Source organism: Otolemur garnettii, unplaced genomic scaffold, assembly GCF_000181295.1.
Source record: "Otolemur garnettii isolate 467f Iridium unplaced genomic scaffold, OtoGar3 scaffold00315, whole genome shotgun sequence".
Lineage (NCBI taxonomy): Eukaryota > Metazoa > Chordata > Mammalia > Primates > Galagidae > Otolemur > Otolemur garnettii.
Window position 1 is genome coordinate 147,583 of NW_003852710.1, and position 26,582 is coordinate 174,164.

Below are 26,582 nucleotides of genomic sequence, written 5' to 3' on the forward strand. Positions count from 1 at the left end.
TTAAAGATCAAAGTGGAATTTAATGAAATCAGGAATGAAAATAAGTCAATGAAACCAAAGGCTAGTCTTTGAAAAGATCAACAAAATTGAAAACCTTTAGTTAGACTGAGAGGAGAGTGAATAAGAAAGAGAAAAGACTCAAAATACTACATTAAAGAACAAAAATGAGGATATCCCTTCTAATGTTATAAAAATAAAGATTATATGGAATACTATGGACAGCTGTATACTAACAAATCAGATACTTGGTGTCCAATCTGTGGCCCACAGGCTGCATGCAAATTTTTTGAGGGCTATGTTGCTTATCTGTGGTGTCAAATATAGCAAAAATTTTACACAGACCATTTTTGCGCTCATCAGTTTTCATTAGGCTCTGTTTATTTAATGTGTGGCCCAAGATGACTCTTCTTCCAATGTGCCGCAGAAAAAAAGAAAGGTTGGACACTCCTGAATGAAATGGACAAATTACTAGGAAGATACAAACCATAGAAATGACTCGAGAAGAAATAGACAATCTTAATAGACCTTTAACAAAATTAGGAGATTGAATCTGTAATCAAAAACTACCCACACCCCAGGCCCAGAGGGCTTTACTGTTGAATTCTATCAAACATTCAAAGTGTTAATACCAGTTTTTCACAAAGTCTTCCAAAAAAACAGAAGTGAGGGAATACTTTCCAAGTCATTGTATGAAGTCAATATCACCCAGATATCAAAATAAAGGAAAAAAAATACTAAGAAAAAATCAATATCTCTTATGAATATAATTATGAAAATCTTTACAAATGCTAACACTAAATTTAACAACATAAATATACTATACCCCAGGACCAAGTGAGATTTATCCTAGGATTTTAAAGTTGGTTTAGCAACTAAAAATCAAGTAAAATAGGGCTCAACACATGTAGCTATGTGGTTAAGGCACCAGCTGCATACAGGCAGGTTTAAACCTGACCCAGGCCTGCTAAAACAACAATGACAACTGCAACATCAACAACAACAACAAAAAGAAAATATCCAGGTGTTGTGGTGGGCACCTATAGTCCCAGATACTTGGGAGGCTGAGGCAAGAGAATTGCTTAAGCCCAAGAGTTTGAAATTGCTGTGACCTGTGATGCCATGGCACTCTATCCAGGGCAACAAAGTGAGACTCTGTCTCAAAAAGAAAAAAAAATCAATTAAAATAGGACATGGATGAAAGAAATTGAAGAAGACATAAACAAATGGAAAGATGTCCTATGTTCAAAGAATTAATATTAAAATGTTCATACTACCCAAAGATCTACAAAATCAATGCAATCTCTATCAAAATTCAAATGATATTTTTCATAAAAAGAGAAAAAAAATCCTAAAATTTGTATGGAACCAAAAAATACCTCTAATAGCCAAAATAATCTTGAGAAAGAGGAACAAAGCTGAAAGCATCACACCCCCTGAATTCGAACTACATTACAAAGCTAGCAATCAAACAGTATGGCACTAGCATAAAAACAGACATATGGACCAATGGAACAGAACAGAGAGTGCAGAAAGAAACCCATACATATATGACTAACTAATATTTGACAAGAGTGCCAAGAATACACACTGGGAAAAGGACAGTCTCTTCAAATACATGGTTTTGGGAACTGTATATCCACATGCAAAAGAATGAAATTGGCCGCTTGTCATATACCATGCCACAAAATTAACCTGAAATGGATTAAAGACTTAGCTATAAAATCTAAAGCCATAAAACTCCTAGAAAAAAATGTCAGGAAAATCTCCTTCAATTGACCCTGGCAATGATTTTTGGATGTTACACCAAATACATAGGTTTCTGCAAAAATAAACAAATAGGACTGTTTCAAACTATAAAGCTTCTGCACAGCAAAAGAAACAACAAAATTAAAAGGCAATCTACAGAACGGAAGAAAATATTTGCAAACCATATATTTAATAAGGGGTTAATATGCAAAATACATAAAGAATTCATATAACTCAGTAGCAGGAAAAAAAAAAGAAAAGAAAAGAAAGAAAAAGTAAAACAACCTGATTAAAAAATGGACAGAGGCCTGAATAGATATTTTTCCAAAGAAGGTATACAGATGGCCAACAGGTATATGAAAATGTCATCAACATAACTAATCATCAGGGAAATGCAAATCAAAACCACAATGAGATATCATCCCACACTTGTTAGGATGTCTGTATCACAAAGGTAAGAGGCAACAGTCTTGGTGAGGGCATGGAGAAAAGGGAACCCTTGTGCACCATTAGTAGGAATGTAAATTGCAGCAGCCATTATGGAAAACAGTAAAGAGTTCCTCAAAAAATTAAAACTAGAACTGCCATATAGTTATTCCACTTTCAACTATATATCCAAAGGAATGAGATAAGTAGATCAAAGAGACATCTGCAATCTCATGATCACTACAGCATTATTCACAACAGCTGAGATATGGAAACAACCTAAATTTCCATCAATGGACAAAGAAAGGTGGTATCTATATACGTAAATGGGATATTGTTCAGCCATAATAAAAAATCCTGCCATTTTGCAACAAATGAATGAACCTGGGGAACATTTTGCTCAGTGAAATAAGACAGATAGAGTCCAGGCACAGTGGCTCTCTCCTGTAATCCTAGCACTCTGGGAGGCCAAGACAGGTGGATTGCTAGAGTTCACGAGTTCAAGACAAACCTGAGCAAAAGTGAGACCCCCCATCTCTACTAAAAATAGAAAAACTGAGGCAAGAGGATCTCTTGAGCCCAGGAATTGGAGGTTGCTGTGAGCTATGAAGCCACAGCACTCTACCCACGGCAGCAGCTTGAGACTGTCTCAAATAAATAAATAAGCCAGATATAAAAAAAAAAAAATACTGTGTTCTCATTATATGTGGAATCTAAAAAAATCAAACTCATAAAAGCATAGAGTAAAACAGTAGCTACCAGGAGTTAGGGGATGAGGGAAATGGTAACACTGTTGGCCAAAGGGTACAAACTTTCAATTATAAGATTAATAAGTTCTGGGGACCTAATGTACAGTTTGGTGACTATAGTTTATAATAGTGTATTGTTACTGAAATGGGATATAGAGAGCAGATTTTACGTTCACCTTCACACATACATACAAATGGTAACTGTAGGTGATGATGGATGTGTTAATCTGACTGTGGCGATCAGTTCAGGATGTGTGTGTGTGTCTATTTTTCATATTACATATTTTGTCTGGATACTTTCTGACTGCCTTTGTATATATCTCAAATCATCAAGTTTTACACCTTAAATTTTTGTCAGTTAAATATTTAAAATAAAAATAATCATAACTTATAAAAAAGAAATCAAAATAATACTGCATATTAATATAGAATATAGAAGCAATTGATACAGAAAAAATGTTTGGTACGATTCAATATTCCTTCATGATAAAAGTGCTAAAACAAAAAAAGGAGTAAAAGGGAGCTCCCTCAATTGATAAAAGTCATCTATGAAAAACCTGTCATACTTAATAATGAAAGACTGGATGTTCAACCTCTTAAATCAGTAACAAGAGGAAGACAGCTGCTTTTGCCACCTCTATTTAAACTTGTACTGACGTTCTAGCCAGCGTAAGAAAAAGAATTAAAAGGCTTCAGATAGCCCAAGACGTAAACCTATCTCTATTCACACGCAACATGATCTTGCATATAGGGAATACACACACACACACACACACCCCATTACAACTAATAAACACTTTCAGCAAGTTTGCTGAGTACAAAAATGAACATATAAAAGTATCAAGCGCCCGCCTGCACCTCACCCATAGAGCCCCAGCCTAGCCAGTGGAAAAGCCCACGCCCAGAGAAGCGGGTCTGCATTACAGGTGCGGTCCTCATTATCATCAGCTCAGGCCTGACCTCCTCCAGGAAGCCTTCCTGGCTCCGCCTCCCCCCAGAGACTCCCCCAGAGGGCCCCTGCTCTAAGTTGCCAAAGCATGAGTAACAGCCCGGTCTCACGGCCTCCGACTCACACGTGGTGAGGACAGAGACTCTGTCCAGTTTTAGGGGTTTCTGGAGCCCAATTCTAGCGCCTTACAGGATCTTGGCCCTGAGGGACGCCGAGGCAGCCAGGAAGGGTGAAGGATGGAAACAGCGAATGAGACTGAATGAGGATGGAGGGAACGAAGGGATGGTGGCCGAAGTTGCCCCAGTCTCCTGGCTCAGAAAACAACAGACGCCAAGCTGAGAAGGAGAGACACGGGAATAGACTATTCCTGCCTGGTTAGACCCGAGGTCCAGGCGGGACCCCGGCGCCCCCGGCTCAGCTGGAGGGCGGGGCAGGATACGAGCTAGTGGGAGGTGGGGGTCCGGGCCGGGGCGGAGTCGGGGCGGGGCCTGGGGCTGGGGCGGACCTGGACGGCCACAGCGGAGAGCAGCAGCCTCCGGCGGGTCCCGGCCAGGTGCCCACGCACAGACTCTGGCGCTGAGGTCCCCGCACTCTCGCTGCTCCTGCGGCCGGTGGCGCTGGCTGCTCTCTGCCATGCCCTCCTACACCGTCACCGTGGCCACCGGCAGCCAGTGGTTCGCTGGCACCGACGACTACATCTACCTCAGCCTCGTGGGCTTGGCGGGCTGCAGCGAGAAGCACCTACTGGACAAGCCCTTCTACAACGACTTCGAGCGCGGCGCGGTGAGGGCGTGCAGCTGGGATCGGGCTGGGGGCTGCCCAGGACCTTCGGGACCTCAGAGGCCTGGATGGGGGGCATAAGGGGCCCGTCTGGGGGTGCCCAGGACCCAGTCGGGGCGGGTGGAACTGAGCGGGGAGGAGGATCGCACTGGACTCTCCTGAAGGCAAGACCCGGTTGCCGCGGCCAGGACTCAGGTGGGGGCCGGGTGGGCGCTTCCATGGCGCGGTCTGCAGGGGGCCGCGCTTCTCCACTGGGAGAAGGCTCAAGGCGTCTTCATTTCTTGGATGGGGACTCAGGTTATGGGCGAGTGCTGTAGAATACATTCCGCGTGTCACTGCTTTGTAGGGCACCTTCCGCAGGTTGCCCTGGGTGAGGGCACTTGCTCTTCTGTGAAGCACTTCGGAGCTGGTTGGGGGAGCGTGTAAGTCAGGGGCCCCAAAGGCTTGCGTTCGTCTGAGCTTGACTAGCTAGCTCTGTGCTTCTCTGGACCTCAGTTTCCCCTGCTGTAAAACGGAAGGTTGGCTTCAATCTGGTCTACGAATCATGAAAGAGCCCAGGCCCACCTGGTGGCTCAGAGAGGCACTCAGCAGATGTCTTCACGCGGGCAGCTTACATTCTCCGGACAGCCTCCTCCTCCCCCAACCCCCATGAAATTTAAAGCGAAGGAGCAAGAGAAGCAGGGCCTTTCGGAAACATAGGGTTCTTCCCTCCCTCCCAGCAGGATGTACACCAGGGAACACTTCCAAGGAAGGAGAAAGAGAAGGACTTCCTTTCCCTCCCTCTCACTAGAGACCCTGGATCCTGGGAATTGAAGCATTAGAGGTAGCTCACTGTTTATTAAACCTCTAGTCTGCAGTGCGCTGTGAGGCCACGTGCAAGTGGCCTCATTTGGAAAGCAGCTTCTGATGCTGGCCTGGGCTGAATTCCAGCTCCATAACTCTATCCACACATGGACAGGCCAAAGTTCTCCCTGAGCCTTAACAAAGCGCCTAGTCCAGGACCCTGCTCACAGGAAGGGCTCAGCAAATGACTCTGGAAAGGTCACAGACACGCTGGTGGTACCCTGGGAGTATTTCTTTCTACTATCCCAGCTCCTGAATTGGGCCAAAAAGACTTAGACTTTACCAAGGTACCATCTCACCACTTAGTTTATTATTAGGTCAAACTCTAAGAAATCGCTAATAATTGACTATTTTTAATGAACACAACGGAAATTCCATATTTCAATTGAATATGTTTTCAATAAAATTCATGAAGTGTGTTTTAGGTCTGCAGAGGCTAAAGTAGGTAAATAATATAATAGTCTACTCCTTTTCTGGATTTGCAAACTCCAAGTGGGCTTGCTTCTTCCCCAGGAGCCTGAGAACCTTGCTGGAACCTGACTGGGCATTTAGCCAAGTTCACCACACTCTTAACCTGGCTTGAGTTGGAACCTGAGAGAAGTGTTAGGTGTTAAGTCTAAGAGTGACCTTAGGGTTGCTTTCCCAATCAGGGAACTGTCCTGAGGTGCAGGGGTGTTAATGTGTTATGCGTGTGGGATGATGAGACCCTCGGGCATATCTGAAGCACCTCCATTTATTTCCATTATTTTATGAATTATCCCAACACCTCGTGGGGAGGTACAGACTATTTCATCTTTATGAGTGCCCCCTGTCTTATCTACACCACCACCACCACCACCCCAAGGTTCTAGGAGCACAGGACACCTTGAGTGTGATTTCTTCCAGGAGACACTGTGGTTGATAATGGGGTCTTTGGACCAAGAGTGAAAGCACTGCTTTGTTCATTATTGCCCTCTCTGGGTGCTATCTTCCCCACCCTGAGAATTCATTCAAATGATACTAGATTAAACACCTCTGCTAGAATCCCAGAAGCAAATTTCAGGAGAGATTTGCATGTCCCGTTTCCACTGAGTTGAAGGAGTAGCTAGTCCACAGGGGCTGCTGTGTTGTAGGGAACCAGCTGAACTCAAAACAAAGTTCAACCAGCTGAACTTTGAAAAAAGTCAGTACTTGAGAAAGATCCTGTTGGTGCAAACTTACTCCACACCTTGTCTTGCACAGCTCAGAGCTACTTCCTCATTCAACAGCCAGTACATCTTTAAAGACAATCCATCCCTTTGGGGTGAAGGTAAAAGAGAACTCTTAGAGCAGTGGTTCTCAACCTTCCTAATGATGCGGCCCTTAATACAGTTCCTGTGGGTTGAGACCTACAGGTTGAGAACTGCTGCCTTAGAGGAAGTACTTGCTGAGAAGATAAGGCAAACCCATTTTGGTGGGGAAAATGTTAAAATCCTTATCCTTAACAATAGTAACAGTAACAACAATAAAGGCAGTTTCCATGCAGCCAGTTCAGTCACTTCCAGATCATCGACAGGTCCCTGCCCCAATGTACAATTTATTGGAATAATGGACAGAAATGACTTTTGTCCCTTAATAGATTGAGTTACAAATCCCTGATTATTCTCATCAGAGTTCTGCATAATGATTTTGGTCAAAACTCGGAATCAAGTCCTTCACAGGCAGATTCTCCTGAGTAGGGTCACCTTTACTGGCCCCTCACTATCTGCTGGAGAAATCCCAGATCATACACCCGGTAGCCTTATTTCTGGAGGCTAGCCCAAGACTAAGCAAATTTGACAAATCTGTTTTTTTCTCTATCTCTGTAAATTTAAAAGATGACTTTAACAGTTCTGAAGATTTCTGGGAAGCCTAGTGGGCCCATTTCATTTTATGATGGTACTTTAAAGAAAGCTAAGGGCAATAGGATGATGTTTAATATAATAGGGTGATGGTCAATATGGGGTTCTTGAATACATTCTAAGTTGAAACAAATCTTGTAATAATATACACTTCTAGAATATAGTCAGTGAATATTCCTCATATATTTATGAAGAATAAATTCTAGAATATTTCCTACTCAGGAATGAGACTACAATGGAACTTCTTCCATAGTTGAGCCCATCCCTACATTGACCACCTCCCTAAGTTGCCCTCATTTTCATAGACCGGACAAGCACCACACGTACATATCAGTACAGTAGGCCTAGTTCCTATGTTCACCACCTCCACGTATTGACCAGTTTGTTACAGCCACTTGGGTGGTCAACTTACAGAGATTCTACTGTCTATTAATGGAGAATAAACTTTGTTTCCCTCAATCTCTCTCTGTCTCCAGGTGTTCTCTGTCTCATCTCTTCCCTGCATTCCTTCCCCTCTTCCTCTTCCCCTCTCTCTCTCTCTGCCCCGTATTTCCCCAGTGCCCCTCATTTCTACTCTCTGCCCAAATTTTGACCCCTTCCCTGCTTTTCTGCTCTGATTTCTCCTTCCCACTCTGTCGTCCAGCTCCCCCAGGGCCCTCTTCTCTGCTTCCCGAATCCCTAGCTTACTGTACCATGTTTTCCCTCTTTCTGTCCATTGATGTCCTTAACCACTATCCCCTTTCTCCCTCAGATAAAAACTAGACAACTAACATTTTGATCATTTTGATGAAATATTCAAAAGCTTTAAAACCATATATCCAAGTGAAATGAGCCATCTGGCCCTTTGTGAGATGAGGCAGGTGGATTGCACGATCCCCTACCCCTCTCCAGCATCCCAACTGCCTCACGATCCATCTCTGTCTTCAGGAAAACTGTATCAATATTCGTCCTCCCCTTGTGTGTTCCCCCCTCAGGGACCTTGCCCTCACAGTTCCGATCACCTGAAATGTCCTACCCACACCTCTCCATCCCACTCACCTCACCTGAGAAATATGACCCGCTCCCAAAAGCTGCCTCAAATACCATCTCTCCTAAGAACCTTTTCCACATCCTTGCCCACCACTCCATGTTGCATGCTCTATCCAGAGCATAGACCAGGGCTCAAAGTTGGGTCTTCTAGCTGGTAGCTCAGGCTTTTCCCAAGATATGGCCAGGGAGAACAGTGGGAGGAACCCAGGTTTGGCCATTACCCAGGTGTGACTTCTGATCCTGAGACCACCCATTGCTTGCTAGCCCAGAAGCTGTCTGACCTCTGCCACAGCAAACAGACAACAAATACAGCATCAACCCTGTGTACCCCAGGCCCACAGAGGGGAGGAAATCCCACACACCTTCCTAAGACCATATTTTACTGTTTGACCCATGTGACCCTGTTCTGGCTGGACAGAGGCCTTTCTCCATACACTGTGACTCTTCTAGTAGCTGTCTCCCGGGCTGCCAGAGCCACAGCCACCAGACTTTGTCCCTAAGACTTCTTGAGTTGGGTTCAGGCTGAACCCCCAGGTCTTTTGTTCACCCTTTGTTACATTAAGGCCTGAAGGCAGGGCCAGCAAAGCTCCTGCAGTAGTCAGAGACAAGCCAGGCTGCAGGCCTGTCCCACTGCCCTTGTGGAAGGCCGCCTCAGCAGTTACATTGAGTCCCTGGAAGTCAGTCTAGTGACTTCACTGCAGGTGAAACTCCAGGGCTTTTCGGCAGGCGTGGGTGAGAAGGGATCCTGGGGTGTCCCAGTTTCCTGTGACTGCACATCAGGTGTGCAGCCGAAGGATCACCCCACTATTCCCTCTCTAAGAGAAGTTGCTCAGTGTCTTCCTTTGGGTCACCACCCCCAGCTGGACATCTGGCCCTCTCCCGCGACTCACCTGTCCTGGACCACCTCTTCACCACCATTCCCTTCCTCTTTATTCCAAGGTGCTGGCTCCTACCTCCCATAGGAGTGTCACCATCAGGTCCTGGTGGTGCCTGTTACTTCAGAATGAGCATCCTCTCTCCCCCTCACCCTAGCCTTCCTGGCATCTAGTCCCTCAGGGCCACAGGAGAGCCACTTCCCCTGCAGTAGCCATGCTCGGCCCAGCCTGGGCCTCCAGTGGCTGTCCCCATGGCCTCACCACATGCCAACTTCCCTCTGCTCCACCTGCTCCAGCAGCACCCCAGTGCCCCCCATTCTTCCCGGTCCTCACAGCCCCATCCTCCCCCATGGGATTTTTCTTTGGGTTTTGAGCTGAGGGGTTTGAGGTCACAGGTTCAGTTTTTTCCTCCCCCGTGTGTATCCAGCTACTCAGTTTAGAATGTGCCATCAAAACAAACGCCACCGTGCCGGGGCCCACGCTGGCTCATGGCCATTCAAGATAGTGTGGGGACTGGTGCCCTGAGACCCCTGCAGCCCAGGAGGGAGGCCTGGTGGTCCTTATGTATGCAGCAGCTACCAGCCTGTATGCCTGGAGAAAGGAGGCCATCTAGGCATGATGCATTTAAGTTTCTCAGTGGACCTACAAGCTAGGGATTGTCAGCCTCAGAAGGGGAAGCAATTTTCCTAGCCCACATGGCCTGTCACTTTGGAGGTGGGATATGAATTCAGAGCTCCAGACACCAGAACTCTCCTGGCCCTCTGCCTGCTCCTTGTTGGGACCAGAGATCTCTGTCTTGGCCCACAATCTGAGGCTAAGGCCTCTGTAGATCCCTATGGTATGCAGGGTCTGGTGTGGGGCAGAGCCCCAAGGGCATCCACTCCTGGGCCACTCAGTCCCACTCTGCCCCTCCAGATGGACTCAGGCCCCTTAGGCATTTAGCTTCCTTTTCTGTCAAAACTTTCCTGCCCTGGCCCACTGATGCCCCCACACGGAGCCAACCAAAACGAGCCTTCCTTTCCCCTTCCCTCCTCCCAGATCATTTCTCCCAGTGCCTCACTGGGGCTCCTCTCTCCAGCTCTGCACTCCTGAGCCTGCTGTCTTCTCCCCAAGGGTCACCACCCTCCAATGAGGACAGGACCCCTGCATGGGATTCTGCAAGTCCTGAGATCAGTTCTCTATCTGTGTGGCTTTGCCTGTGGCCCTACTTTCCCACAACACAAGCTGTGGGGCAGAGATCTCTTTCTTGGAGGCAGCCAGATAAGGCTGCCACCCTCCCTGCAGGAGGGGCACGCTGGTAGGACAGAGGCTCGTACACACATGGAAGGACCCAGGACATGCCATCCCAGCACTCGGGCCTGGATCCTTTGTCCTAAGAAACTGTTCTGATCTTCAGGCTCAGGTCCGGACCACAGGGCACAGGGTGGAAGCGTCTGCTTTCCGACCACGAGCGTCTGGCCTTAGTGACAGCTTCCACATACAAACTACTTGTGGTGTTCAGAGCAGAAAGTTTTGCTGAAAACACCCAACTTCCCTTTCCTCTTAGGAATTCCTCCAGGGGCTCTCCCAGCAGCATGGAGAGAGGGGGATGGAAAAATGGATACATGGGGTCACACAGGATGGACACCCTGTGCCCTCCATCTGCTTCATGGTCACACTGAAAATTTAAGATTCTTCTGCCAAGGAAAAGTTTAAAGATTGGTGAAATCTGGCTTAGGAAATCAGAGGGCACCGAGTCCAGGGCTTCCCAAACCCTCTGGTCATCAAAATGCCTGATGCAATCCTGAGCCCCTCAGGCCTTCCGTCTGCCACTGATTGCTGCTGAGAAGCAGACCACTCACAAGCCACAGCTACTGCTGCTGGGCCCACCCATGTCCTAAAGACAGGAGCTTGGCATGGGGTGACCTGAGCAGTTCCATCCTGGGATCCGGGGTTGGCAGCTTCTAGCCACATGGCCAGCTTCCACCTGCCATCAGGGGTACACCAAATGCAGCAGGGACCAGTTGGTCTGATTGTTCTCAGCATCACCATGTGGCTGTGAACTGCAGGTGTCCCAGGAAGACTTGAATCCATGCAACTTCCCCTGTGTCTCAGCCTCCCCATTTTTACTCCCTGAGATCTAGAGTGAGATGAAGTGGCCTGGAATGGAAAGGTCTGGAAAGCAATTCCAGTTCTACCAATCAATAGCTGAGGCGGGACTTACTGTCTCTCACTGTCCTCATCCATGGAACAGATCATAACTCCCTCACCTCCCGAAGTTGTCCTTGGGACCCAAGGTCATGTCACCAAGCACTTTACCAGCTGGAAAGGTCGCCTGTGTGATGGCCAGTTTGCCTTCTTGCCTGGCAGAGTTGGCTTAGTGAGTAGGGGTGCTCACCAAGCACAGCCTCACTGGTGCAGGCACGAGCCCAGGTGTCTCCCCTAGTCCAGCCCAAGCCCCTTCTAAGCAACATCATCCTGGCTCACTGGATGTCATCTCCAAAGGGCAGAGCCCAGAACACAGCACCGACCCTTGAGAAGGCAGAGCTTTGTAGGCGCTTTGGCTGAACAACCTAAGGAGTTCATGTAACGTGCCCCTAACATGGCTTACTGTAGGGAAGGCAAAACTCTATCTTTTCCCATTTCAGCTGGGCCTGAGAATTGGCATAAGACAGATTAATGAAAGAAAAGCATACAAATTTATTTAATACAAGTTTTACATGACACAGGAACCCTTGTGAGGAAACAAAGCTCCCAAGAAACAGGGTCAAGCCTTTACATACTGAATTGGACAATGAGTAGTTAAGTGAGGACATGTGACCAAGCCAAGGGGCTCAGCAGGTAATTGGGTGGAGAAGTGACTGGGAAGATAACAGTTTGTGTAACAAGGTGTATTTGTGTGGATTTCCTGCAGCCTCAACTTTCCAACCTTGATGAAAAGAATGTTACTTTCCTTTCAGTTTGATGGTCTAGGGAGGACATCTTTCACATGGGAATTTCATACTCCATTTTTAGGACACAGCACAAAGTTCAGAGTGATCTTCTTACACCTGCTTTTTTTTTTTTAGTGTCTTTCATTCAAAATAGCCAGTATGCCAGCAGCACATTTGGGGCTGGCATATTCTTAGCTGCTTCAAAACACAGGTGCAGGAGAGCACAGCCAGTCTGATCTGCCTGTTCTCCTCCTCAGGTCGATTCATATGATGTGACCGTGGATGAAGAGCTGGGTGAGATCCAGCTGGTCAAAATAGAGAAGCGCAAGTACTGGCTGCATGACGACTGGTACCTGAAGTACATCACGCTGAAGACGCCCCTAGGCGACTACATCGAGTTCCCCTGCTACCGCTGGATCACTGGAGAGGGCGAGATTGTCCTGAGGGATGGGCGTGGTGAGCAACTCAGGGCCCTCTACCTTCCACCCCAGACTTCTCCTCCCTAGGAACTGTATCTGCAGAAGGGACAACCCTGCCATCCTGGGGCAGCACCTGCTGTGGGCCGCCACGTCCCTGCGGGAAGTGCATGTTCCTTAGCTACCAGTGCGCACAGGGTGGAGTGAGTGCTCCCAGGCCACATGGCCAGCTGTGTCCTCCCTCTGCACTACAGTGCCGAAAGGGGTGGTTAAGTCACCCTTTTGTCATCATGTAATTAGTAGCATAAACTTGGGGTGCATACCCCTGCATGACAGCTCTCCAGTTGCCAGGGTTGTGGCACCACTTTCCAGAGTCACCGCCTTCCCTCTGTGAGATCGTAGTAGAGCTCAGGAGAGCTCAGGGCACCCCAAAGGCCTGAGGAGGAAAGGAGTAGGCCATGCACACCCCACATGCTAGCTCCAAGGGGCCATGGGCAAGCATGGAGTTCACAGTCATTGTTCCTAACCCTAAGGTCTCAATTTTTGCTGAAAGAAAAAAGAACCTAAAATCTGCCCCCCTCAGTCCAAACCCCAAAGTTGCAAACCCTAGTCTGGCATTTCCTTGGGAGGCCATTCTTTATAAGGGGCATGCAATTGGCCTGGTACAGAGAATCCTAGAGGGAAGCAGATGTCAGAGGCTAGCCAAGGCCACTCTCTCTCTGAATGACACCCCTTGCATACCAGCTTCAGTGTGCTGGAGTCAAATTTGAGCCTTGGCAAAATCCTACCTCACTGCAAGTTATGGCCCTTTGGTTTGCTCCCAATATAAACCTGGAATGATAAACCCACAAAGGCAGCCACTGTAATAATGAGGATAAGGGCAGCTGCTCCTCCCCTGAGAGTACCCGATGCTTCCTCATTGACAAAGCATTTCCCATCACTCATCTGTTTGTTCTTCACAGAAGTTTGGTAGGGTAAGATGAGAATAACTCTTAGCCCTATTTTATAGCTAGGAAAACCAAAACAAAGGGAAAAAAAGCTCTTCCTTACCTGGCATTCATAAGCTATCAGGCCACGTCTCATTGCTTCTGATACGGAATTTGACTTAAGAAACCATATCCTAAGAATAGTTCTGAAGTGAATGATTGCAGCAAAGAGGATTTTTGTCCCCCTACCTCAAGGCAGGAAAAGTATCACTAAGTTCCTTTTGTCTTGTGGTTGTCAAAATGTGGAAGGTTGTAGACAGGCAGTTTTCTAGTATTTGGCTCCAAATTTCCCTTCTATCCATCCCACATGAGGTCTCCTTTGTGAAGTCCTTCTTCCCACAGACCCTTCAGCTCTTCCCAATAAAAGTATTATGATGGTACACTCAGATTAGGATGACTTGGGGGGTTTAAGAAAAAGACTTCAGAGAAATGTGGGCCCCTGTGTACCACTAGCCCTGATGGGGAAAGGGAGATAAGGAGTGCCAGAATAACCCAGAAGGGGAGTGTCCTGGAGACCACTCCCTTGGAGGAACTATGGCTCCTCCCACCTTCCCCATTCCCTCCTCCAAGGTTGGAGCTCCAAGTGGCTGTGCCTGAAGGAAGATCATTGGTGAAGTCCATTCCCATCACCTGCAGGGATTGGACAGGGTGGAGGGTGGGCAGAGAAACTATCCAGAAAGCTCCACTGTTATTGCTGTGTAACCAACCACCTTGGTAGTTTTAAACAGCTACTGAATTTGGCTCATGGTCTTGCTGTCTGGGAATTTAGTACATATTAAAATGGAAGTTTTAAAAACCTAGTGTTTTTTCAGCATGCCCCTTGGGTGAAGGGCTCAACTCCAACTTGAACTTTACCTTAGAATTAAAAATAATGTAATCTAAAAATTTATACCCTCATATTAATTTGAAATTTTAAAAAAAAACCTGGTGCTTCACCACAGAGAGCAGGAGAAACACTATTATAGGCCCCTTTCCAGGAGATCTGGGCTCCTCCTTGGGGCTCCATTGACTGTGTTCACTGGCTTTATCTTAAATAACAATACAAAGAGCAATCCTGGTATGACCTCATTTGCTCTAAAGACCCTGAGAAGTGACCCTGCTCTTAGCCATCTGCCCCAACTCCTGAAATGAAAGATGGTGAAAGGACAGGCTGAGAGACAAGACAGGCTCTAAGCCTGGGGTTGGAGAAAGGAAGGGAAACCTCTGGCCCTTGGTAACTACCAGCAGGATGACAATAACAATTGTTCCCATTTCTTGGGCATTTACCAACACCAGGCACAATGCAGAGGGCTTTGCTATATTCTCTCTCTAAATGCATACTGTGACCTTGAGAAATGGGTGTCATTGTCTCTCCTTTACAGGTGAGGAAATCAGACACACTTGCTCTAGGTCACAGATTTAAGCCACAGATCCCAAGTCCAAGCACACGTGTCTCTTCTAAAGCCCACAGCCTAGGACACTACACTTTGTTTTAGACCTGAGCTTCATTCTCAATCTTCTGTGTAGGAACCACAGGGAACTGGTCAGTGTTGGCATCTATGGGTTAGATCTTAAGTCACACATTTCTCCATGAAGCAACCAAACAGACTTAGAAGCATGAGAGCTACATGCTTCTCCCTCAGGCCACACCAAAGTTCACAATCACCTGCTATTTCTGCTCAGTGTAAGAATTACAGGAAAGAGGAGTAAACTATTATATAGTGGTATAAAAATACCTACCAACATCCATAAAATGCCCTTTCTCCCCTGAGAGAAGGCAGTTCTGCACCAGGGGAGAAGGGTTTCTGCAGGCGTTAGGTCCTGAGGGGTTGAGAGGAATGCTGGAACCCACAGGTGTAAATGCACAGGCAAATGCAGAAATGGGCACACACTGCACTTGCTGAGTTTGAGGAAAACCAAACCCAGCTCGTATATCTGGATGTGATTCTCTGCGCACCAAAGGGCAGAGGACCTAAGCCTTGCTGAATGAGTGGACGGGAGGATGAGAAACTGGATTTGCCTTTTGTAAAGGGAATGGCCAAGAGCACGGGTTTGAGTCTTCTGTTGAAAATCCACTAATTAAGTATATAACCTTGGGCAAACTACAAAAGTAAAGCTCTTCAACCTCTCCAAGCTGTGGTTTCCTTACCATAAAATGGGGGAGTGTTCCAAGGCTTCAGTGAGATGATGCAGGGAAAGCAGTCCATCCAGGAGGGGCATCGGAGGGAGACCTGAGCATGGATGCCGCTGCCATTCATCTATAGGCGCCACTCATACTTGTTCTTTCTTCACAGCAAGATTGGCCCGAGATGACCAAATTCACCTTCTCAAGCAACACAGGCGTAAAGAACTGGAAACACGGCAAAAACAGTACCGGTGAGTTATGACATCAGACCCAGCAGCCATGGGTTCATGGTTTCTTCTATCTCAGGTGCATGGTATGAAATAAATCTTGACCACAGCATATGGCCCATCCCTTTGGTAAGTCACCCAGGCACCAGCTTTCTCCGTGGCCCTGCAATCCCCCTTTGCCTACCACTCCAGGTAGAGATGGTGAAGAGAGTTAGGAAAAAACAGGATCAACCATATTGGCATGTAGGAGGAATGGACAGCAAAAGTTTGAGCATACCATAATGTTCCCCCACTTCCCTTTGGAGGAATTGCCCTTTATTTTTTATGTCTTTTTATAATAATTTGATTATAAATGTGACACATGATCAACAACAAAATTGACAAATCTTTAGCTAGCTAACCAAGAAGAAGAAACTCAAGTTACTGGAACTAGAAATAAGAGAGGAAAAAATTCAATACCAATCCCATAAAATTAAAATGAATTTTAAAAAGTATATGATAAACAACTGTATGCCTACAAATTAGTTCACTTAGATGAAATGGAAAAGCTCCTAGAAAGACAAAAACCACCAAAAGTAACTCAAGAAGAAATATGTTACGAATAAACCAATCATAATCAAAGAGATTGAATTAGCAACTTAACTTTTGAATTTTCTGCAAATAAAATCCCAGGCCCAGATGGCTTCACAGGTGAATTCTAGCAAATATTTAAAGAATTAATACTAATCTTGCATCTTTTAAAGAAAGAGAAGAGGAAGGAACACTCCCCAACTCATTATATGACATCAGTATCTGGTTTTATTCAAAAACTAGATAAAGACATCACTAGAGGGCAGCACCTGTGGCTCAAAGGGGTAGGGCGCTGGCCCCATATGCCAGAGGTGGTGGGTTCAAACACAGCCCTGGCCAAAAACTGAAAAAAAAATTTTTTTTTAAAAAATAAAAAAAAAAAGACATCACTAGAAAAGAAAACTGTATATCAATATCCCTTATGAATATAGATGCAAACATTTCAACAAAATACTAGCAAACCAAATCCAGCAGTATATAAAAGGCATTATATAATATGAACAAGTAGAATTAATCACAGGAATGCAAAGTTGGTTTAACTTCAAAAATTAATTTAATACACCATATCAATAGAGTAGAGAACAACAAAACATATAATCATCTCAATAGACACAAAAAAGTATTTGGCAAAATCCAATGCCTTTCATAATACATAGCCTCAGAAATAGGAATTAAAGGGAACTGACATAAAAATGGATATGGGAAATCCTAAGGAATTCACCAAAAGGAACAATTAGAACTAATAAACCAACAAGGCTATATAATACAAGCTCAATATACAAATATCATTTTTTATACACCAGCAACCCATAATATAAAAATAAGAAAAAATTCCTTTTACAATAGCGTCAAAAGGAATAAAATACTTATGAATAAATTTAATGAAAGTAGTCCAAGACTCATGCAAGGAAACTATAAAACATTATTGAAAGTAAGTAAAGAACATCTAAGTAAGCTGAAAGACACCTTATGTTCATGAGTCATAAAACATAATTTTAGCCAGGTGCAGTAGTGCACACCTGTACTTGTAAAGCTGAGGTGGGAGGATCACTTAAGTTTGGAAGTTCAAGATCAACCTGGGCAACACAGTTGAAACCCCATCTCAAAATAAATAAATAATAAAGAAAAAGAAAACTCAATTTTGTTAACATGACTATACTCTCCCAAATAATGTATAGGTTTAACACAATCCCTCTTTTGTAGAAATTGACAAGCTGTTTCTCAAATCCATATGGACCTTATGGAAATGTAAGGAACCCAGAATAGCCAAAACAATCTTTTAAAAAAAGAAAACAAAGTCGTAGGACTCACACTGCCTAATATCAAAATTACTACACAGCTGGGATATTCAAGACAATGTGATATTGGTATAAGGATAGATAGATACAGAGATCAATGAAATAGAATTGAGAGCTCAGAAATAAGCTCTTTGATTTACAGTCATTTCACTTTTGACTGAAGCAGCAAGACAGAGGAGAAAGAATAGTCTAGTCAACAAATGGTGCTGGGAAAACTGGATAGACGCATGAAAAACAATGAAGTTAGACCCTTACCTTACATCATACACATAAATTAATTCGAAATGAATCAAGTACATACATGTGGGAACTAAAATATAAGACCCTTTGAAGAAAACATAGGAGTGAGCTTTGAGTTTAGATTTGGCAAAGGATTCTTCCATATGATACCAAAAGCATATGCAACCAAAAAAATAGATAAATTGATGTCATCAAATGTTAAAACTTTTATGTTTCAATGGACATAATAAAGGAAGTGAAAAGACAGCCCACAGACTGAGAGGAAATACTTGCAAGTCTTATATCTGATAAGGGGCTTCCATCCAGAACGTATAAACAACTCTTGCAACTCAATAATAAAAGACAAACTGCCCAGGTAAAAAGCAGGCAAGAATCCGAGTAAACATTTCTCTAAAGAAGATATACAAATGGTCAACAAGCACATGAAAAGATGCTTGACATATCAGTCACCTGGGAAATGCAAACCAACATCACAGTGAGATAGCACCACATACCCACTAGGATGGCCAAAATCGAAAGTCAGATGATAACAAGTGTTGACAAGGATGTTGAGAAATCAAAACTCTCATTTACTACTGGTAGAAATGTAACAAGCTGCAGCTGCTTTGGAAAACAGCCTAGTAGTCCCTGACTGTTAAACAGAGTTACAATATGACCCACCAATTCCACTCCTAGGCAGATACCCAAGAGAAATGAAAACGTGTGTCCACATAAAAACTTGTACATGCATGATTATAGCAGCAGTATCCATAATTATCCACATGTATATACAAACCAAATGTCCATTAATGAACAAATGGATAAAATGTATATCTATATAATTTGGCCATAAACAAGGTATGAATTACTGACACATGCTACAACATGGATAAACCTTGTAAACTTTATGTTAAGTGATGGAAACCAGTCACAAAAGGTTGAATATTGTATGATTCCTTTTATATAAAATTTCCAGAACAGGAAAATCTGTAAAAATAGAAAGTAGAGGCCCGGCGCCTGCAGCTCAGTGAGTTGGGCACCAGCCACATACACCGGGGCTGGCAGGTTTGAACCTGGCCTGGGCCTGCTAAACAACAATGACAACTGTAACAACAACAACAAAAAAAAAAAACCCCACTTCACATCCACTAGAGTGGCTGAAGCCAAAAAGGCAGGGAGAGAATAAGTGTTACCAGGGATGTGGAGAAATTGGCATCCTTATACATTGTTAGTGGAATGTAAAATGATTATGCCACTTTGGAAAACACATCAGCAGTTCCTCAAAATTAAGGTAACCAGATTTTAACATTGGTAAAGCGGGACACCATTGACTGGGGGGAGGGTGTCTTAATTAAAAATTTGGTCTATATGGAGCAACAAAACAAAAATTTTCATAGAATGCAAAAATAGTATTTCAATATATTTTTTAAATTTCAACATAAGTACAATTTACAAATATAATACATTAAAAAATTATGTATAGCATTATTTTTAGTCTTTGGCATATGTCTCATTTGAGTGAATTTTTTTTAGTAGATTGCTGTCATTGTTTAAAAGGTCATGAAGTTTTTCACAAGAATTTGTTAAATTATATTTCACACATAAAATGGCTTTCAAAGTCTCAACACTTAATTGTGATTTTTCTGATGTCCACACTTTATTTACCGTAGAAAAAACATGTTCAGTCACAGCATTAGTTCCCGGTAAGGACAGTGCATATCCCACAATTTTTAGTGCATTATTGTGTGGAACATGTTTTGTTTCAAAATGATGAAATATTTCTAACCATTTGTTCTCTGTTGTGATTTTTGCTGATGCCCAAGATTTAACCTTTTCCTTATCAATATTTTTTTTAATGATGATACCTTGTAAGTCGTAAGTGTCACTTTCAAGGCCAGCGCTAGACTTTTTGCCACCACAATAAAATATAAATAATATGAGTATTGTCTGCTAAATTCATGAAATAAATAAACAAATTACTTACCTAAATTATCTGAATAGCTGATTTGTTGACATCACTTGTTTAACTAGCACTAGCACACAGTATGATGTGTATCATCTGAGAGACAGTTACAAAATGTTTTCGTGGTTGCTAATGCCAAAAAATGCCATTGTTCATTAAGTCTAAACAATGGTGGTCGAATTCTAACAACTGGTCAACAATGCGAACTTTGATAAGCAGTTCTCAATAATCAGTTCTCAACAATTATTTGTTATTATTAAAGTTTAACATTGTAAAATTAACAAAAATAATATAAAACTCATATCCTGGCGAAATAGCCAAATGGCAGCTGAAAACTGGATATTCCCTTCCCGTTCTCCCTCTGTTCCCTAGCTTGTCGTGCAATCTTTCCAAAAATCGGGACTTTTTTAAAACACCACAGGACGCAGGACAAATTGTTAAAAATTGGGACTGTCCCACCAAAAGTGGGACGTCTGGTCACCTTACCAGAGTTACCATCTGACCCAGCAGTTCTTCTACCATGTTTCTACCCAAGAATAGTGAAATCATATGTCCACACAAAACACTTGTACACAAATATTATAGCAACATTATTCATCATAGCATAAAAGCAGAAACAACCGAAATTCCATTAACTAATAGTGGATAAACAAAATATGGTATATCCATACAGTGGAATATTATTTGCCATTAAAAAGTAATGAACTACAGATACATACTAAGTCATGAATGAACCTTTAAAACATTGTGATAAATGAAACATTCTTTTATAAAAGACCACATATTGCATACTAACTATATGAAATACCCAGAAGAGGCAAGCCTGTAGAGACAATCTGGTAGATTAGTGGTTGCCACGTTACTAGGAGTTTGGGACGGGGGATGGGGAGGGAGCATCAATGGGTATGAAGTTTCTTTCTGGGGTGAGAATATTCCAAAATTGGATCATAGTGACAGGGGCACAGCTCTGTGAATATACTAAAAAACTTCCAGCATACTTTTAAGGGGTCACTTTTAAGATAGGTAAATTATATCTCAATAAAGCTACTTGAAAAATCATAACGCCTGTCATAAAGAGTGCTTCCCTGGAAACAGGTGGTTGATGGGCTGTCTGCACCCTCTAAATTTGTTCTTTGAATCATTGAGGAGCTTTGAGTAAGCAGGGTTATTCTCCAGTCTTCCCAAGTCCACACCCATGGTGTGTGTATCTGGACTTCTGACCCCTGGAAACATTTGAGTCTGTGATTCCTTCCCAGGAAAAGGAACAGAAGGAATTATTCTATACAGGCAGCACAGTTACCTGGGCTGCAGAGGGGATTTTGGGAGTGACGATCATGTCACTTTACATGTCCCTCCCTAGTTTAACCTCTTATGAGGAATGTATAGTATGTCTGTTTTTTTTTTTTAATCCAGTAAAGCAAAAGGAATAAGGGAATAAATAGAAGCAGAAAAATTACCTATAATGAACTTCTAGGTGTTTTTGCTTTTTCATATTTATTTTTTATTAGGGATTGTACTATACACACAACTTTGCATCCTCCTGTTTATCCTTAGCAGTGCAGCAGAATCATTCCCTTATAGTTTAAAAACCTTATCAAGCTCAGTGCAGTGGTTCACACCTGTCATCCTAGCACCATGGGAGGCCAACACAGGAGCTCTTGAGCTTAGGTGACCAGCCTGAACAAGAGCAAAACCTTGTCTCTACTGAAAATAGAAAATTTTGCCAGGAGTTGAGGCAGGCACCTATAGTTCCAGCTACTTGGGAGGCTGAGGCAGGAGGATTGCTTGAGCCCAAGAGTTTGAGGTTGCTGTGAGCTATGACACCACGGCACTCAATGCAGGGTAACAGAGTGAGAGTCTGTCTCAAAAATAATAATAATATGATGATAATGAAATTCTCATCATAAACATTATTTTAGTGTTTATATACTATTCCGTTGCCTGGATGCACCATAATTTACTTAAATACTCAGCCTAACAGGACACTTGAAAGGTTTCTAAGTTTTTATCCTTATAAACAATGTGAAAACCCTTGTATATTTATCTTTTTGTGCATTATTATTTCCCTAGGATAGATGCCCTGATATGAAATTACTTAATCAAATAATGTAAGGTATTGGTATATATCAACAAATTTTTCCTCAAAAATCTTTAACCAGTTTTCGTGAGGCCTGTATGGGTCCTTGTGTCACCAAATCCTTGTCATAGCTGAGCAGTATCATTTTTTTTAAACTTTTCTAATTCTAATTTGTAAAAGCATCTCTCATTCTCCTTGCTCCTTCTCCTTCAGCTCCTGCTCAGGGGTCCACTGCTGTCAAGGGGTGAGAAATCTCCTACCAAGAACACCATTACCCCAACCTCTAAACTCTCGTTAGATCCACCATTTCTTTCCATCAAAAATGTTTCCATGAAACAGAATGAAGAAAGGACAGACAGAGCCGCCCATACTTGACACATTACAGAGGACTCTGCCAGTGGGCGGTGCTGAGGCTACTGGGTGTTCTTCCAGAAGGGGGCAGGCTAACCTGGGGTGGGGGGAGAAGAAGAAGAAATTGGACTCTAACTCATTCATTCAGAAAACTCAGTTGGGGGTTGACTAGACTTAAAAGCAAAACTATAGAACTTTTAAACTATAGGGAAGTGTATTCTTTCTGGTCTTAAGATAAAAAAGTCTGTCAAACAAGACTCAAAACACAACCACAAAAGCAAAGACTGAGTTCACCTACCTCAAAAACACAGAACCTCCGTTTATTGAAAGACACGAGGAGAGCGTGAAGAGAAGTCAGGGAGTGACTGGCAAGGAATATTATCCTGGTATATAAAGGAGCCCTGCAAATCTATAAGGAGGGGATTGTCAATTCAGTAGAAAACGGGCAGGAGGTGTGAGCAGTAGTGGCACAAAATGTGAGCAGCAAGTGTACGAAAGGTGCTCAGCTCTATAAGGAATTAGGAAAAATCAGAAGATCACAATGGACACACACACACTCCACCAGGGCAAAACGTACACAATGTGACAATACCCAAGTATTAGAAAAGTAGAGGGGGAAACACTCCCATGCTGCTGGCAGGAACATAAATTGATACCATGCACAAACTCTGTGGAAAACAATTTTGCACCATTTAATAAGATTGAAACTAGTACATTATAATGATAACGTATGACCTGAAAATTCTATTCCTGGGCATGTGCACTTGGGTGTTCATAACAGTGTTATTCATGACCATCAAAAAATGGAAACTCGATGTCCAACAGTACTGGACAGATGAATAAATTGTGATTCTACACTGCAGGGAAAACCAATGACAGAATAACATGAATGAATCTCACGAGTACAGTGCTGAAGGAAAGAAGCCAGAAACGTGTCTGGCCAGTCCTTAAAGTTTGAAATTACATTATTTAGGGAGACATGTAATAGTGGAACTATGTAACCAGGAGATGATTAGCATAAAAGCAAAAATGTTGATTACCAGGGGTTGGAGGAGGGTTGATTGGGAAAGGTGAGAGTTGAGGGGATGGCCATGTTCTGATTTTTAACCTGGGTGGTAGTTACACAGGTGTTTTATGCATTTTTCCGCATGCATAAGTGTAGTGTGCGTATACACACACATATACTTATATATTCCATTTCATAATACAAAAGTTTAAAAAAAACTTTTTTTGTCTTTAGTGTCAGGTATGGGAGAGCAATCTGATTATCCTGTGGGTAGTGCTAAAGATGTATGAATTTTACATCTGTGAGCGGGCCTCTTAGCACAGGTACCAAATGACATGTTTTGAGACTTTGTGATTGTGCAATGCACATAGCTATGCCCTAGAACTCTGCCTCCCATCCCAAAGGCTTGTTTTTCTGCTGCTTTTGTAGGTTTCCTCCCCACTTCAGCTACCTGTAGCAAAGCTCCTACAGCCAGTTCTCTCAGTACTACTGGGTTAAGATAAAATGCCTGTAAAACGAACTTAATTTGTTATTAGTCATTAACACCTTAGTGTGAATAAGTAGATACCTGATTAGACTTGCTGTCCACTCCACTAACAGGACGTAAACTGGCCCAGTTCTCTGGGAGATGTTTAAATCTTCACAATCTAGGACTTGTGGAGAGGAGCAGAGGGCTTTCTAATGAGATTTTCTGTCCCTTTCTTAAATCTAATCATCATTTTTCTTCCTCCTTCCACTCCTTGGCCCTTTTCAGACTCCTCCTCTACTTCCTTTCAGGGCTCACTAAACTTTGCACTGTCTGCACAATCTTAGAGTTCCTCTTTCACATGAATTCTCAGGCTTCCGGGTCAGAGGCTAGAAGTAAGGCAACAGCTAAGAATAGCCCTATGTAGAAAGCCAGCACACCCAGCTCTCAGGCAGATGGAGAAGCCAGCCCAGGTTTGAAACCCACCAGCCACGCTCTCTCGCTGTGACTGAATCTGTGTGCATACATCCCAGGATATATGTCCTATAGTCTGTTAATCAACATCATTTAACATGATCTTTCTGTGACTTACATTTTTCACTCATCCTTTTGTATTGTATTGTTCTGTTTTGTTTGAGACAGAGTCTCATTTTGTTACCCTCAGTAGAGTCCTGTGGCATCATAGCTCACAGCAGCCACAAACTCTTGGGCTCAACCTATTCTTTTGCCTTAGCCTCCAAGCAGCTGGGACTACAGGCACCCGCCACAATGCCCAGCTATTTTTAGAGACGGGGTCTTGCTCTTGCTCAAGCTGGTCTCGAACCCGAAAGCTGATGCAATCTACCCACCTTGGCCTCCTAGAGTGGTAGGATTACAGGCATGAGCCACGGCACCCGGCCAACTCATCATTATGTTTGGAAGAGAATCCAGTTGACACAAATAGATATGGTCATGCACTTAACTTCTGGGTAGCACACCATTGTCTGAATAACCCGCCATGCTCATGCACTGTGCTGGTGGGCGGGCAGGCTGGCTTTCATTTCTAGCTGTTACAAACCAAGCTGCAGTGCGCTTTCTCCCACCTCCCTCTGTGGTGTCGTGGAATAATTACTGAAGGAAATATTTCTAGAAGTAGGTGTGTATTTGTAAGTTTTCCAAAAGGGTTCTGCCACTTTACACTCTAGCTGTCTCTGAGAGCTGCTGTTTCCCTACATCATCAACACACTTCACATCTTGAGACATTTTCATTCCTGTTAATCTCATGTGTCTAAAAGAGTATCTCATCATTTCCCTGTTCTTAAATTGCTACACATCTTGCTTTATGTGGACATACCATAACTTAAGCAACAATTCCCCTCTTGACAGACATTAGGCTGGTCTCCCATTCATATGCCTGTTTGGGCCATTAACTGTACTAACCGGGCTGCCAGAAGCAACCCTTATACAAACATCTTGATGTGGTGGTACCTTAAGTAGGCAGATCCAGTCCCAGAGCTCAGATAGCGGGACCCAATCAGCATTTTTCATTTTAAGTAATACTGGCAAAAATCCTTTCACAAAATTGTAAGTAATTTTCAGTCCCACCAATTATATATGAAAAAATACTTTTATTCATACCTTCACCAATATCTGATAAACTTGATCTTTTAAATGTTTGGCAATCTAAAAATCCTTAAAAGGCTGGGCGCAGTGGTTCACGCCTGTAATCCCGGCACTCTGAGAGGCTGAGGTTGGTGGATTGCTTGAGCTCATTAAGTTTAAGGCCAGCTCTGAGCAAGAGCAAGACCTAGTCACTAAAAGCAGAGAGGCATTTGGTGGGTGCCTGTAGGCCCAGCTACTTTGGAGGCTGAGGCAAGAAGATCATTTGAGCCCAAGAGTTTGAGGTTGCTGTGAGCTATGGTGCCATGACAATGTGCTGAGGGCAACAAAGTGAGTTTTCTTTTCTCAAAAAAAGAAAAAAATCCCAAAGTAAGACCCCATGGTTATTTTAGCCCACATCCCCTGGCCGCTGGTGAATTAGTTAAGCCTCACTGCATTGGCCCTTCAACAGTCGCCTATTACATGCTTTATTTTTCTGCAGGCTCTTTTAATTATCAGTCCACGAGAGCTATTTCTGTATCAGGATACTTTCCCTTTGTTACATGTGTAGCATTTATCATTGGTCTTCTGTTACTTTTGCCACAGGAGATTTTAATTCTTCTGTTTCTTAACTCAATGCATTATTTTTCCTTTTCAACCTTTGAGTTTCCTGCTTTGCTTGAGAAAGTCCCCCCCACCCTCTGGTTACCCAAATACTTCCCCTATATTTTTGTCTAATACTTGTATAATTTTGCTTTTAAGTCGAGGCCTTCATTCATCTGCTGTGTACTTTCATACATAGGGTCGACTTCCCCAGCACCATTTATCACATAATACACTCCTCCCTGCGGACTTGGGGTGGCACCCAAGGTGCACTCACAGCTGGCAGAGGATGGCAGTCACTTGCATGAGCTCTGCAGCTGAGGGCTGAGCTCAAGTCCTATTTACTGCCTTTCACTCTGGGTCTTGTGAAAGCTGTTTAATCTCTCTGTGCCCCAATTTCCTCATCTGCCAAATGGGGGAAATCATAGCACCAACCTCTTAGGGCAGTGTTTCTCAACCTTTTATATCTCACGGCACTCTTGAACCTATAAATTTCTGTAGCAACTTAAAGTATATTGAACCCAAAAAAAAGTAAAAAAAAAAAAAAAAA

At 43.5% G+C, this 26,582-nt stretch overlaps 1 protein-coding gene across 4 annotated transcripts in view; it reads left to right on the top strand.

Moving 5' to 3' along the window:
- Window positions 1–4,372: 4,372 nt before the first annotated feature.
- ALOX5 (arachidonate 5-lipoxygenase) overlaps window positions 4,373–26,582 on the top strand; it is a 50,759-nt gene continuing 28,549 nt past the window's right edge. For 3 of the 4 annotated variants that reach the window (XM_003803491.2, XM_003803492.2, XM_003803493.2), the window contains exons 1-3: window positions 4,373–4,653; window positions 12,426–12,624; window positions 15,844–15,925. In XM_003803491.2, coding sequence (XP_003803539.1) covers window positions 4,504–4,653; window positions 12,426–12,624; window positions 15,844–15,925 — 431 coding nt within the window. In that variant the 5' untranslated portion in view covers window positions 4,373–4,503. The remainder of the gene's footprint in view (window positions 4,654–12,425; window positions 12,625–15,843; window positions 15,926–26,582) is intronic. The other variant, XM_023509029.1, reaches the window with a different exon arrangement.